The sequence below is a fragment of the Gobio gobio genome (assembly GCF_949357685.1).
Source record: "Gobio gobio genome assembly, chromosome: 24".
Classification (NCBI taxonomy): Eukaryota; Metazoa; Chordata; class Actinopteri; order Cypriniformes; family Gobionidae; genus Gobio; species Gobio gobio.
The window spans coordinates 34466850-34483629 of NC_137120.1; the positions used below are offsets into that span (position 1 = coordinate 34466850).

The window sequence follows — 16780 nt, forward strand, 5'->3', positions numbered from 1 at the left end:
ATGACAAGCCAAAATTGACAAGTCACGACTTAGTGTCATAATTTCTACTTTTTATTTCATACTTATGACATAAGTTGTAATTATGAGAAAGTCAAAATCATGGCATAAAGTCAACTATGACAAATCGAATACATTTTGATACAAAGACAAAATTATGAGATAAAACGTTGCAATTATGACAGTCATAATGATAAGATAAACAGTCAAAATTGATTACATTGTGCGATTACAACTTATGTCATAACTATTAAATAAAAAGTAGAAATTATGACACTAAGTCGTGACTTGTCAATTTTGGCTTGTCATAATTGACTTTTTATCTCATGACTGTCATAATTTCAACTTTTTCTCTCATAATTTTGTCTTTTTATCTTAATTTCGATTAGTCATAGTTGACTTTATGCCATGATTTTGATTTTCTCATAATTACAACTTAGTATGTCATAATTTCTACTTTTTATTTCATACTTATGACATAAATTGTAATTATGAGAAAGTCAAAATCATGGCATAAAGTCAACTATGACAAATCGAATACATTTTGATACAAAGACAAAATTATGAGATAAAACGTTGCAATTATGACAGTCATAATGATAAGATAAACAGTCAAAATTGATAAGATGTGACATGACATAAGTCCTAACTATGAAATAAAATGTAGAAATGACATGCTAAGTTGTAATTATGAAATCAAAATCATGAGTCAACTATGACAAATCAAAATTAAAATACAGACAAAATTATGAGATAAAAAGATGAAATTAAGTCAAAAGTCATGACTTATGAGGTCAATTATGAAATCGACGGATAAATTGTCAATTACGACAAGTCAAAATATGTTTTGACTAATTATGAATTATGACTTTTTAAATCTCAACGTTTTATGCCATAATTGTGACATTTTATGTCATTTACTAAAGCACGTTTAATTTTCTTGTGGCAAATGTGGCAGAAATGGACATGAAAAGTCAAATATGACACCAAAAGTCAAAATTAACCAAAGCATGTTTTTTCTTATGTGGCAGAAATGGGCTTCCGTTCTCAGAAAAGTGCGTTTCTTCAATTAAACTTCATTAGCTTAGTGTCCAATGCTAATTTGGTTTCTGCAACATTCAGCCTTTTTTCCTCATGTTTAAATGAGGTAATATTCTTCCCTTCTCCAGCTGGTCTTGTTAAGATACCAGGCATCTTGAAGAAAGCTCATTAAGATGCCATTAACAGTAATTGGACCAAACGAGGAAGATTCAGGACCGGCGGAGTGCTGCCAACCTTCACCCTTTTCCTCGGCCGCTGTTTATGCGGCATGTTATGGATGCACTTGGTTACATGACATCCTGTTTGAGTAATTTAATATTTCAACATGTTCAGTGGAGCAAGGATCCTCCCACGGAGAATGTTGGGTCAAACTAAATATGCCAAAAGGCAGAAAACAAGTCACAAGAGTGGGCGGAATTGGTACGTAAAGTAAAACAAAGCAGGGGTGTTGGAAAACCACCGATTGGATTTTGTACAATGTTGCGAGTTTCTCTAAACAACCCAGTGAAACTAGAAAACAGCACATTGGAAGCATGTCCATGTGTATGGGATCGTATCGGAAAAGAAAGTTTGACATTGCCTTGTCTTCGCAGGTCCTGACTCCAGAGTGGCTAATTTTCTGCGAAAGGTCCCAGAAAAGCAGTTGGAGCCAGTAAGTTTGAGGAATACAATGACTCCAAAAGGTATTCAAACACTTATGGTCACACCTAAAATTATATTAAATGCAAAACATCAATTGTCACAAAATAAACAGACACAATTTTCAGTGCATCCTCCTTATTTATCACTTTTTTTCCTTTATAAAACACTTTTTTGATAAAAGAAAAATTCTGAATTGAACACTGAACAAGCAACTTAACAAATGTCCAATTTGGTCCATAGCGCAAACATAAAAACATACAAAACTTTAGCATTGTGCGATGCAAATAAAAATAAAGTATGATCTGCTGCTGGAGAGACATTATGATAAAACAAACAAGAATATATATATTTGCTCTGACGTTTCCTTATGCGTCCTCCGCTGCTTTTATTATATCAGTTGATATACTTTTAGTACGTTGCAGCCAGAGAAACGAAAGAACATTATTGAACGTAACGAAAGTCCAAAGTTTGAAACCAACACGCACCGCTTGTGGCTGGTCAGATTTTGTTGTTGGAGCGCCAGTGTAGGAGGTTGGCTCCGGCGGACAGGCGCGCAGCTGGTGTCAGAGCTAACGGAGAGGTGTGCTGCCGGAGAGGAGTGTTTGGACCAGGTCCCACATGGACTGGACTGCTGAAGAAATGCATCATTAAGTGGGAAAATGGGGGCTGGACTGGATAGACGGGTACACCTGGAAAAACAGAGTGGAGAATTGTATCAAAGCAAACATAGTAGATTGAAATTTCACATTAAAACTAATTATTATAACCGGTCCTTTCAAAAAAAAAAAAGTGAAAGAAAAGCCAAAAATAAATGTGACAAAAGCCCAAACATATTGCTAAACAATATATAAATGGTACAAATACATTTGATAATTTTTACAGTATATATACACATTGATTAGGCATAACATTATGACCACTGACAGGTGAAGTGAATAACACTGATTATTTCTTCATCACCGGTTAGAGGGTGGGATATATTAGGCAACAAGTGAACATTTTGTCCCCCAAGTTGTTAAAAGCAGGAAAAATGGGCAAGTGTAAGGATTTTAGCGAGTTTGACAAGTGCCAAATTGTAATGACTAGACGACTGGGTCAGAGCATCTCCAAAACTGCAGCTCTTGTGGGGTGTTCCCGGTCTGCAGTGGTCAGTGTCTATCAAAAGTGGTGCAAGGAAGGAACAGTGGAGAACCGGCGACAGGGTCATGGGCGGCCAAGGCTCATTGATGCACGTGGGGAGCGAAGGCTGGCCCGTGTGGTCCAATCAAACAGACAAGCTACTGTAGCTCAAATTGCTCAAGAAATTAATGCTGTTCTGATAGAAAGGTGTCAGAATACACAGAGCATCACAGTTTGTTGCGTATGGGGCGGCATAGCCGCAGACCTGCCAGGGTGCCCATGCTGACCCCTGTACATCACGTGGATAGCCGTGTGCGTTGCTTACCTGGGGAACACATGGCACCAGGATGCATTATGGGAAGAAGGCAAGCCGGCGGAGGAAGTGTGAGGCTTTGGGCAATGTTCTGCTGGGAAACCTTGGGTCCTGCCATCCATGTGGATGTTACTTTGACACGTACCACCTACCTAAGCATTGTTGCAGACCATGTAAACCCTTTCATGAAACGGTATTCCCTGGTGGCTGTGGCACTTTCAGCAGATAATGCGCCTGCCACAAAGCAAAAAATGGTTAAGGAATGGTTTGAGGAGCACAACAATGAGTTCAAGGTGTTGATTTGTCCTCCAAATTCCCCAGATCTCAATCCAATCGAGCATCCGTGGGATGTGCTGAACAAACAAGTCCGATCCATGGAGACCCCACCTCGCAACTTACAGGACTTAAAGGATCTGCTGCTAACATATTGGTTGCAGATACCATAGCGTACCTTCAGGGGTCTAGTGGAGTCCATGCCTCGACGGGTCAGGGCTGTTTTGGCAGCAAAAGGGGGACCAACACAATATTAGGAAGGTGATCATAATATTATGCCTGATCAGTGTGTGTTCCAGCATAACAAAAGTATATGTGCAACAGTGCCACTACTAAAAATAATAATAATTAAATATTACTAATTATTGTTAATATAAATATAAGGAAATAAATTATATTAAGGAAATTAAGATGTTTTTGTTGATGTTGTGACAGTGGTGATGTGCTTTACCTGGATAGATGCTGTTGATCTGGATCGGGCCAGGGGTGTGGGGGCTGGTGCATGTGGTTGAGACGGGCTGTGGTTTAGCTGGAGACACACACATCTGCAGTTCACTCACTGTTGCTTGAACAGGTGGAGAAGTAGACACAATCTCAGGCTATGTAAAAAAAAACATGAATACTATTAACTAACACAGAGTCTAATCCAGACGCGAGCAGCGCGACAAAAGCAAATAGCACCCATTTTAATCAGCGATGCTGTCTACACTGGATGCGACGTGAAACGACAAATTCCTGACGGTAAACTGACGCCCCCTTCTATTTCTGACGTACTTCAAGTACTTTGACACAGTCGCTTTGTTGTGTCCAGTGTGGACAGCCTTCTAGCTGTTGCGGCACGGCCACAAATGAACACATCTTTTATTAATTTTTATTAGTACTTATAAAGCACATATTAAAGGGTTAGTTCACCCAAAAATGAAAATTCTGTCATTAATTACTCACCCTCATGTCGTTCGACACCCGTAAGACCTCCGTTCATATTCGGAACACAAATTAAGATATTTTTGTTGAAAGCTGATGGCTGAGAAAGGCTTCAGATAGGCCTCCATTGGCATTCAGTACATTTACACTCCCAAGACCCATAAAAGGCTCTTAAAACGTCGTTACAAAGTCCATCTCACCACAGTGACTCTACAATAATTTTACTATGCGACGACAATAGTGTTTGTGCGCAAAAAAAAATCAAAATAACACCTTTATCCAACTTGTTTTTGTCTTCCGTGTGTGCCTCCACGACGCATGCGCGAGAATATGACTTAGCGCCGGGGTTCGGGAAATGAAATGTTTCCATGAAATGCACACTTTAACCACATTTTGAGAACTACGCCGAGATCTAAAGCACGATCAATGTAGAATTCAACAGCTTAGATACGCACGTCTTCCTCTGCTTGTAAACAAATCGCTTCTGGGTCATGTGTCCGAACGCCGGATCTGCGTCATATTCTCGCGCATGCGTCGTGGAGGCACACACGGAAGACAATAACAAGTTGGATAAAGGTGTTATTTAGATTTTTTTTTGCGCACAAAAACTATTGTCGTCGCATCGTAAAATTATTGTAGAGTCACTGTGGTGACTCTACAATAATTTCTTTGAAAAACTCTACAATGAGTTTCTTTGTTTTGGTGAACACAAAAGAAGATATTTAGAATAATGTTTGTAACCAAGTAGAGAGCAACCATTGACTACCATAGTATTTTTTCCCTACTATGGTAGTCAATTGTTGCTCTCTCAGCTTGTTTACAAAGATTCATCTAAATATCTTCTTTTGTGTTCACCAAAACAAAGAAACTCATACAGGTTTGAAACAATTTGAGGATGACTAAATGACAGAATTTTCATTTTTGGGTGAACTATCCCTTTAATGTATGACCAATTCTTCATCCCATAATCCTACCCAATACCTAAACTTAACTAACTATTAATAAACAGTAATAAGAAGTGTATTGAGGCAAAAGGCATTGTTAATAGTTAGTTAACAGTGAGAATTTGACCCTAATCTAAAGTGTGACCAAAGTCTTCATTCCATTTTTTAAATAATAAAATTAAGCATTTTAGCAATTATTCAATAGTTTTATTAAAATATTTTCAATAAAAACAATACAATAAGAATATTGCCAATTAATCTAATGTATGTGATTTTTTTTTACATTAAAAATGAAATAGCAACTGCATATTTATGCGCTAGATTCTGAAATTTCATCCTGCAAATAGCTGAAAATGACTATTGCACATCTCTCTTGTAGAAACTTGCCTTTTCCGATGAACCGTTCAGTTGAATGATTAAGCAGATGAACCTCTGCCGAGAGGCTAATTAACATTCTCATCTAATCAGCGCACAATTAAGATCAACTGCCTCCCAATGGGCTCAGCGGGAGAACGGGGCTGTAATGGGGAACAATGCTTCAGGAGATTAAATCTCCAGACGCACAGCACCTCATGTCATTCTGAGCGACGACTGCCTGCTAAAAGCTGTGACTGTGAGGAATGAAAGGAGGCCTGGAGGTTTATTCAGGAGCGGATTTTACCTCAAAAAACATTTGACACTCAAAAGCTGTCGTGTCATGCCTATTGTGGACGAGAAGGCGTTCTTACTTTCAATTCGCCTTCTGTCTTGACGTCAGGTTCGTGTTTCGTCTTATCCGTTTTGTCCTCTGCTGTCCACCCCTGATCCCATGTACTGCAGCATAACGGGTCTTGACCCTGCAGAGCCTCAGACGCATTTAGTTTCTGCCTCTGAAAGAAAACATGAGGTTTAAAGAAATTAATCCAAAATATTATTGTAAATATGTGGAATACGACTTACTTCAGCCACAGTGTTGCCGTCAGGAACATTTATACACTCGAGAGCAGGAAGGTCCAGGTTTGGGTCCACATCAATGGAGGAGAACTTGGTTTCTCCATTTTCAGAGCTGGAACCCTGGAAAGAACAAACCAGAGTTCAAAATGAAGACTAGCAAATTACTTAGGTCATATATTTGGCTCTCCAAGTACCACCATAATGACATTAAAATACAATAGCGTATAGGTCTAACTATTCAGCTACAGCTCTGCACAGTTCAAAAACGAGGCAGTTTATTCCTAATAAGAATATTGATTGTTGTCAGCCATTTTAACATTGTTTAAATACACAGTTTGTACAACACAGTTTGAACACTGCACTGTGCTTACATACAGGTAAATAAAATAATGATTAAAATGTTTTAAATGTGTAAAACTGTACTGTACTTAAATGTGAAGAAAAAAAAGATTAAATTAAAATGTATAGTTTTAACATTAATTAATGTAGTGATTCCTCTGCATACCACTAGAGGCAGCCTGATGAGTACCACACTTTAAAAACCACTGACTCCTTATTAGAAAGACTGTTTAAAATAAATTGTGACAACTGTTTGTCTCACATTTGGATTTGCTAAATAAACAAATGCTAATCAAACATAAAATCGTCAACCAGATCATCTGAATTCCTTCACATATAACCCATATAAGAAACAAAAACATGTTTTGTGACTTTATGTGAAACAGCTAAATGATTCATTTTACCAAAGTGACAAAGCTATAAAAAAAAAAAAGTAAAATAATTTTTTTTTTTAATAAAAATATTTGTATAGTACAGTTTCATTGCCTGTAAATATATATATATGGTCTGTACTCAAAAATTCTCAAAAAGTTCATTTGAAAAACATATACAACAAATATCAGTAAATTACAAAACAAACATTCTGAACTCTGAATATTTTCTTTCACGTATTAAAAATATTAATATATATTATAACTATAATGTAGAACATTAATCATAACATACACACACACACGCACATATATACAAATACACACACACACACACACACACACACACACACACGTATATATACATACATATATTACACACACACACACACACACACACACACACACACACAATGAAGATTATATTGTTAAAACATATTTCACATATTTTTATATATATAAATAAATATTTAGCTTGACACTATCTGCCAACATCTGAGCTATAATTTACACACACACACACACACACACACACACACACACACACACACACACACACAAACAAAAAAACTATTATAAATATTATATAAAATGTATTTTTTTTTTTTTTTTTTTTTATATAAAAATAAAAGGAATAACAAATAACTTGTATTACTTTTTTAAAAAGTAAGATATTTTGTAGCAAGTTTAAAAGTAATGCGTCACTTTACTAGTTACTTGAAAAAGTAACCAGATTACATAACTTATTATATCCAACACTGGCTATATTTTAACGTATTTAAAGAATAAAAAACATATTACATATACATACACATATACACACACATACATACACATATACATACATACATACATACATACATATATATATATATATATATATTGCTGCAATGTGCAAGCAGAAACCTTGCATATGAATTTGCTTATTAACTATGTAGAGATATGCAAGATTTTTTGTAAAACTGACAAAATCTGCATCTGAGCAAAAACTGAATTAAGTCCCTTAAAAGGGTTAATTCATTGATTTAGCATTTAAGCTTTGTATCAGTAGAAACCCGGTAGTATATTCGAATTATGGTACTTTCCCCCCTCATATCCCCCTGAGACGAGAGAATTACGCATTTTATTTCTGGAAAAAAATCCTCAGATGGAGGATTTTTTGGCCAGAGGCTAGAGACCACAGCCTGTAGTAGGAGCTGTTCCGCATGTTTTCATCCCGCCCGTAGAGGTGGGATCTCACTCTCAGAATGTAAATGCGCTCGGCCTCTCATAACGGGGCGGTGCGGAGCAAAGTGAGTGTTTCAACCTTTCAATGTATTCCTATGAAAGTTAAGCTTCCATATGCGATCTAAAAACGCGCCAGACTGGACACGTGCTGAGAATGACTGCCGCGCTTACCTCAGCTCTGTGCTCTCGTGATGAATGAAATCTGACTTCAGCTGCGTTTGAGACGTGACTTTCGTTCGGCTCACTCACACTTTGTCTGTTCTCTAACTGAACGAAATGATTTTATTACTATGAAAATCAAAACGACGGCGGGGTGGAGCCGTGGTAGGCAAGAGATGTTACCAGTAGCCGTGTTTTTGGGAGTGGCCTAGTAGAGCAGCGAAGCAAGTGCATTCTGGGAGATGTTGTCTTTCATCCACAAAAATATATTTTCTGTCTTTTCTCAGTCTAGAAGGCACCAAATTCAAAATTAATTTCACATATCTACTATATAAATGACCCAGTTTAAATACACATTCATCTTCCCAGAGCTGAAGTAACCCTTTAAGCAGCACCCATAGGACCCATAATTTTCCTCTATTTACTGCCTCAGCACAGACCTGCCCTCCATCAGCCCAGTTGAAGAGCACTGTAATTCACAGAGAGCTTGGGCAGGCAGGCTTACACAGGCCCGTATACACAACACATGACACTAGTTGCTTGATTAAAGGTACCGATTGAGAGGAGCTCAAAGAGCCATTTCCTTGAGGGTGGATCTCTATGTCTGGAGAAGGGTGTGAGAGACTAGATGTGGAGGGTGTGAGAGACTCCTTTACATCGTCGAGCTGATCCTCTCCGAGGTAAGACGTCAATGGATTGAACTGCCCTGACACCTAAAAAACAAACGAGAAGAAACAAGCCACCACTGGAAATCAGATTTCGATCAGGTTTTATGGTAATTGGGTCTAAATGAAGATTTGTGTCCAGACCAATCCATAAGCGGTAGTGCAGGGAAGGGCATGGCCCTCTTTCTGTAGGGCGGAGTGAACGTAAACATCCTCCTCCGTGTTTGTGTCGCACAGGAAGAGCAACAGGAAGTTGTCCTGGTAGCTGTGAATGGCGGCCACCAGAGTGCGCTCACAGCACATCCTCTGGAAAGAGCTGATTGCACTCTGAGTCCAAATGCTCTGAGAAGACAGACAAGACATGAACCAGACAACATCAGTACAACACCACAATTGTAGTCAGATTCACAAATAAATGACTCGTGAGGTGGATCTTTTAATGAATCGTGCAAAAAGACTTCGCTACTATTGTATGCAAAAATTTACTATTTTTAGTTTTACTTCAAGGTTCAATTAACACATTTTTTAAAAATAGTTTTAGTTAACAATAACATCCCTTCTTACCGTGATGGGCCGAACTCCAGCTAACATTGCTGGGACAGCCTGAGCCGGGAGGTCAGCATAACAAGCCCTGGAAAGATTTTCAGCAGAGATACAAACAAATGTATGGCAAGATCATGTTTACAGCATCTTTCATTTATACTACTACAGATTTGATTTAGAACAAATGATGAATTTACTTGAGAAATCTGAGGCTGTTTCGTTCCACTTTTGTGATGTCTCCAAAGTCGACGTAGTACACCTTTACTTCAGTTTCACTGAACACCTCATGGATCACCACCCGGTAGAACCACATGTCTCTCGGGGCCACACAGCACACCTGACCCGGCCGTACATAAGCATCAGGCAGGCGGTATCTCTCTGCCACATCTGGGTAGGAGTAACAGCTCCTGGAAACAGGCGTTGGGCATGATCAGAATGACACGCTACTCAATCCCAAATAATAATGAAATTAGCCGGCATCAAATCAGCGAGATACCTCATTTCAATCATCATGTTCTCCAGGGCTCTGGCCTCCTTGTTTTGGCTGAAGCGGATATAGAAGTGGCTGGGAGACTCTGTCTGCTCCACCAGGACTGGCACCAACTCCCTCTCCATCCTACGATTGGGCGGCTTCAGCTTTTGGCAGCGCACCGCGTCTGGAGGGACCGCTGAGACATGACTCACCATCAACTCTGGGAAAAGGTCCTCCATCTACGACAAACAGCCACACACGAGTTGTGTGTAATGTTATATTATAATTATGTTTTATAATTTTATATTGCATTTTATTAAATACACACAATATTTATACATATGTATTCCGTCATTCATTCATTCATTTATAATTAACATTTTATATATATATATATATATATATAGTATTAAAATATAATTATTATATTGCTGCGAAATAGTATAATAATCTAAATTTTTAAAATATTTTCTATATATATATATATATATATATAGCTCTGGAAAAAATTAAGAGACCACTTAATATGGTTTTCTCAGTGTTAAGTGGTCTCTTAATATATATATACACACACACACATACATAAATGTATTAATTAATATATATATATATATATATATATTATACTATACATTACATATCCATCAATCATTTTTTAGGTTATATAATATGTTACATTATATTACATGTAGCTTATATACTTTAGTTTATAATACAATATGAATATATATACATTTTAGATGATATTTATACAGATATCTCGCTCTATGTGTGTATATGTATAGAAAAACACACCGATTAGATTTGTTACAACTTGTTGTTGTATGGTTTAGTTTAAAATATAATGAAATGTATTATGTTTTACAGCATTTAATACCACATATAATGCCAGATATTTAGGTTATTTGTTAAAATATATATTTATTTAAAATATAATATAAAACATATAATATATATAATATACTATATAATATATAGAATATTAATATTGTATATAATATTTAATACCAGTCAAAAGTTTGGAAACATTAAGGTTTTTTTAATGTTTTTGAAAGTAGTCTCTTAATCTCACCAAGGCTGTATTTATTTGATCAGAAATACAGAAAAACAGTATTATTGTGAAATATTTTTACAATTTAAAATAGCTTTTTTCTATTTTAATATATATTAAAATGCAATTTACTTCTGTGATTCAAAGCTGAATTTTCAGCTGGTAGTGTATATATATATATATATATATATATATATATCTCGACATTATAAAAGTGCAACCCTTTGTAAGTTTACCGTAGATTAATACGTGAGGGAATGATAATGGATTATCGCTAATGGCTCTTAACCTGATTGATGGTTTTATTGGTGACTCTGAACTCAGCGTTAGACTCTTGGGGCTCTGTGGATTGCTCCACCTCTTTGTGCTCCCAGGCAGACTCTGCACAGCTAAAGTAAAAGGCCTTGCTGGAAGGATTCTGGGATTCGTCCGTCGGACTGGAAGTGGTGCCATGACCCGGGGATAATTCTTGCAAAAGGAATACATCACAATCAAAGTCTCATTAAAGGTGATCAATGAATCTGAAGCACTCGTTTGTTTTGTTCTAATCAATATGACACAAATAAGGAAGGAAAGTACCAGATTCAGTGGGTTGTGCGTCATTAGGTTTGAACTCCACGACCATCCAGTGGTTTTCACTCTCGTCAGCACCTCTTTGGATGGAAAACGTATCACTTAAAGCACCAACCATCTCAGTCGCGCTCAGAAAGCCACACTGGCTCACCGGCAACTCCTCACCATACATTCGCTAACAGCAAAAAACAGGCCACAAGTTAGAAGAGCGCCATCTAGCAGCTCAAACATATAGCTGAGGGTAAGATGTTGTAGTTTTCGCAGAGTGATACAAGACCATCATGTCATAGTCTCCTCGTTAATGCCCCAAAAATAGACTTCATTTTCTATATCTTCTTCAGGTATTAACTCAGATATGTTCTAGACAGACTTTGTGATAATACCTTGTATTCTGTGGGAAGATTGTGAATGGAGATCCCATTGCCATTTTCAGCTACAACCTGAAATAAGATCCATATCTCATAAGCCAAGGTGAGAAGATGAGACAAGAAAGGCTGAGATTTAAAGCTGTTATGTCTGACCTTCTGTAGCTTATCTTTCAGCTCGCGGCTGACGGTTCCAGCGGTGCCCTTCTCGAGAATCTGCTGTCTGAGCTCCTCCTCAAGCTGTAACAAGATTTACCCCAACAGTGTTGATTTATTTATAGCGCAATACGAAATATCACACTTATTGCTTAGACAATATCCAAACCTTAAAAATGGTTTCTTCAAAAGAGTGCTCTTTCTTCACAGGCTCTGGTTTAGGAAGAGCAGGGGACAAGGGCGGACTTTGCTGGTCCCTCTTTGGCGGTAAAGTTGCTTTAGGACTAAATCCCACCGGCTTCTGTTTTACCACCAAAGGAGATGGAACTGCAAAAAAAAAACGAAGATCAATCATCATGCAAAAGATCATCAACCGGACCAAAAAATGAGCATGATCCTATCCATCTCCATAAATCATATACATACACTTCTTGGAAAGACTCTGCATCAGATGTCCGGGCGGAATTTGTGGCATTTTCAGAAGTAGTTGCGAGCCAGTGCGACTCTGCTGCATAATTATGAAATCCGTGGCAGCCGCCAGCATCTCAGAAATGGAGTAGAAGCCATATTGAGTGATCTGGAGTGGCTTTCCGAACTGCGCCATATACCTGTATTCCAGCTCTGATAATCTGACCGGCCCATGAGATAGTAATTGTTTTAGTTGGCTGCGCAGTTGAGCAGGCACGGCTGGCTTTGCTTGTCCACGTCGAGGGAGAATAACGGGCTGATGCCGTGGGAAAGAGGTGTGGAAGTTCACTAGATTTCCCCTCCGATTGTTGACTTTGGGTTTGTGGTCACGTTGCTTGGACACCAGCTCTTGGATGCCTTTAGTGCTCTCGTCTCCAATGGCTGCAAATGGAAAAAACGTTGAACTAGAGGTGTAACAGTACACAAAAAATACCTCAGTTTTGAAGTGACAGTTCTGCAGCCATGGTACTGCCGCGAAGATCGGCGACTATTACGCAGGAATGAGAAAGTAGTTCCTAGCCAAATAGGTGTAGAAAATCGCAACTTTCCATTTTCAGTTGGTCTTAGCACACGATGTAACTGTAGAAGAGTCAAGTTTTAAATAGGAAAAATATTGAAAGTGTCTCTGGTCATTTTTTGAATGAGATGCTAATGGACTGATTAGAATCAATGATGTATGCTAAGCTATGCTAAAAGTGCTACCGCCAGATACAAAGATCGGCTGAATGGATTCAAAAAACGGTAAAACTCAACTATTTAACTCTAGGGGACTTGTAAAATGAGCCTATTTTCAAAAAAAGTGGAGTGTTCCTTTAACACGCGACGCATCTGCCTATCAAAGATTAAGCATGTCAGCGGTATGAGAACAAATAGAGACGTATCTAACGTTAGCTAAACTACCTATTACCAGAAGCGACAATCCCCTTGACTACCCAGTAATGCAAATTTTAGCAGGCAACCCTGCCAAAAAAACACAAAGGTCTATTTTACCCTCCAAATGCCGTTTTTCCCGGAGAACAGTGACAGACAGTGAGACTATTCAGTGCAGCATCTCATGTTCTTAATGAGAACCATTCTGTGATATTGTGTGCAGTTATTCAGATAATTGTGGATCTTTTTTTGCACAACTGTTAAAAAACGATTTTATTTGATGGAACATAAAACTTGAAGAATAATATTATTTGGTATTATTATTTATATTTATTGTTAAAAATATTTTAGGTTTTGTTATGTAGCTTAATAAAAGTTTGATTATTCTATTGGTTCGTGATTTTTTTTAAATTTCAGATCCATTAAATTCAAGCAATTTATATATTATATATCTATTAGGGATGCCACAATTCTCAATATAATATTGAACCGTTCGGTACGGCATTCACGGTTCAATACGCGCTTGTGAATTGCGTTTTTTTTCAGTTTCGCATTTAATTAATTATTTTTCTACAAATTCTTTAATTTGCCTCCATCCCAATACTGAACAACGCGACATACATTCACATCACAGGATAGTGGTGGAGTTATACTCACGGAACACTATAGTGATTCACAATCATGAAAGTTCATTATTTGCATGCGTTTTAAAGCCTTGCCGGTTTCATTCGCGTGCGCGGTTTTAACATGCGCTTTTCAGAGCGCGCGCACTAAAAGCCTGTCAAACACGTGAATACTGAACTAAGTAGTCGTCTTACTGCGTTAATACTGTCAAATACACACAAGGTTAACATAAACACAGTCGGTTATGTCTAAAGTGAAAGTAAAATCGCAATCGTGTCTGTATATTAGATGTGTAGAGGTCTTAAACTGACAGCAGCGCAGATAGTGAACACGCGGTCCTTAAAGGGACAGTTCACCTATAAAATTGTCATTATTTACTCACTCTAATATTTTTTCAAACCTGTATTCATTTCTCGGTGACAGAATTTTCATTTTTGAGTGAACTATCCCTTTAATGTTAATACTGTATTAACATTAAAGGGATATTTCAATCAAAAATGAAAATTCTGTCATGAACAACAAAAGACAAAGAGAAAAATCACTCACTGCTCTTGACTGAAAAACTAATAAAGTAGCTAAGAATCAGTGTATATTTTATAGTGAAGTCTATGTAGTGCTTTATTTTTACATTCATTGATTCAATTTCATACTTAAATGCTGCTGTACAGCTCTGAGCTGCAAGTGTAAATCTTTATATATATTTATTTTATATTATCCAATACACTAGGAATGTGTACAAGGGTTTTTTTAAGTAAAGTTTTAAGTTTAAGTAAGGTTTTTCAATTCTTTTTAGTAAAATAAAGAAAGAGTATTGCAATAAAAAAATAGTCTTTTTTCTCTTTAACCTCTTGCTGTTCCTGTCGGTTAAGAATAGAATAACAAAAAAATTATGTGACAAGCCATCAGAACCGAACCGAACTGAAAACCGTGGGTAAAAACCGAGGTATGTATTGAACCGTGGACTAACTATTGTTGCATCCCTAATATATATATATATATATATATATATATATATATATATATATATATATATATATATATATATATATATATATATATATATATATATATATATATATATTAGTATACGTTTTTTAAAAGAAGCCATTTTCGGCTTCAGTTTCGGTTTTTGGCCAAGTGCATCCTAAATTTTCGGTTTTGGCCCAGAATTTTCGTTTCGGTGCATCACTTCTATAAACTGTACCCAAATTATTAATAAAAACATAAAATAAATGTTTTTTTTAAACATAGGATGTACGGTGAAACAAGAATGAAAGCATTCAAGATGTGCTCCGCATACTAGTACTAAACGCATAGATATTTCAGATTAAGGAAAGATACCATAATCACAAAGGTATAAATATTAACAAAAGTAACTAAAGTAGACTGTGGGTAATGTTACTTAACCAATTTGAAGCAGTTAACTTTTTTTTTTATATCTAACTTACGAGAAACAAAATGTCGACACGTCCTCTCCAGCAGCTTGAATGTTCCCCGTTGCAATGGCAACTCTCAACGTCCACCAGGACTTATACAGTTTTATAAAAGCTATTTATTATTTGTTGTAAAGTGTAAGAATTACCTCAGAAAAATAAATTATTCTGTCAGGCGCAGTGGAAGCCTAGGACAAACGCTGTCAAGATGAGATGCTGTAGCCAGGATATGTCTGTGTCATTATTCCAACATTATGTTCATAACATGTTACGAAATAAAAAGTTTAATACCTCAGAAAAATTAACTGTCCTCTCTTGTCAACATTAGACTGGTGTGAGCGCGGCGAGCGCTCTTCAGTTGTGGAGGCGCGCGCGCTGTATATCACGTCACAAAAAGACGTGCACTCAAAGTAGTCGGATCAGGTCGTTTACATGGTGGACCGGTATAATTTAGAAAAACACTGTGATATAAATTTTGGGTCATACCGCCCAGCACTAACAACAGGCTTAAAGGAATAATTCATCCAAAAAATATCCCATAATTTACTCACCCTCAAGCCATCCTAGGTGTATATGACTTTCTTTTTTCAGACGAATACAATCGGAGTTATATTAAAAAGTGTCCTGGTTACAAGTATTATAATGACAGTGAATGGCATCCCAAAATTGCATCCATCCATTATAAAAGTACTCCACACAGCTCCAGGGAGTTAATAAAGGTCTTCTGAAGTGAATCGATGGGTTTGTGTAAGAAAAATATCCATATTTAACACAAAGAAAGTGTGACACCTCTCGCAGTTCAAAACACTTACGCTACGTCTGACATCATCGCACCAGAGATTTTACTTTAAAAATGTAATATAACTCCAATTGTATTTGTCTTAAAGAAGAAAGTCATATACACCTAGGATGGCATGAGGGTGAGTAAATCATGGGCTAATTTTCAGTTTTGGGTGAATTTTCCCTTTGGTTTATAGTTTAACACATTTAAAATATTATTATTTTTCTCAGTAAATATCTCTGTTTGTGTTCCACAGAAGAAAGAAAGACATATACATCTGAGAAGGCATGGCATGAGCGTGAGAAAACGATGAGAGCATTGTAATTTTTTGGGTGGAGTATCCCAAAATCGCATACTTCCTATATAGCAGGCGAAAAACAGAATGTGACAAAAGTAGTATGTCTGAAATCACAGTGCTCATAAACAAATATAGGCAAAAAGTACCCGGATGACTTGCTACTTCTGGAGAGATTCTGAAGTGTGCATACAATGGACAG

At 37.1% G+C, this 16780-nt stretch overlaps 1 protein-coding gene across 1 annotated transcript in view; it reads right to left on the reverse strand.

Annotated features, from left to right (window-relative positions):
• Positions 1-1802: 1802 nt before the first annotated feature.
• The window catches only part of tdrd5 (tudor domain containing 5), a gene marked incomplete at its 5' end in the record, with an annotated part of 15649 nt that continues 671 nt past the window's right edge, over positions 1803-16780 (reverse strand). The window contains 15 exons of the mRNA XM_079807083.1: positions 1803-2369; positions 3837-3984; positions 5982-6122; positions 6193-6306; positions 8837-8995; positions 9092-9289; positions 9512-9578; positions 9688-9897; positions 9987-10201; positions 11303-11481; positions 11593-11761; positions 11970-12026; positions 12108-12191; positions 12277-12434; positions 12534-12956. Of these exons, the coding sequence (XP_079663209.1) occupies positions 2179-2369; positions 3837-3984; positions 5982-6122; positions 6193-6306; positions 8837-8995; positions 9092-9289; positions 9512-9578; positions 9688-9897; positions 9987-10201; positions 11303-11481; positions 11593-11761; positions 11970-12026; positions 12108-12191; positions 12277-12434; positions 12534-12956 (2513 nt within the window). The 3' untranslated portion in view covers positions 1803-2178. The remainder of the gene's footprint in view (positions 2370-3836; positions 3985-5981; positions 6123-6192; positions 6307-8836; positions 8996-9091; positions 9290-9511; positions 9579-9687; positions 9898-9986; positions 10202-11302; positions 11482-11592; positions 11762-11969; positions 12027-12107; positions 12192-12276; positions 12435-12533; positions 12957-16780) is intronic.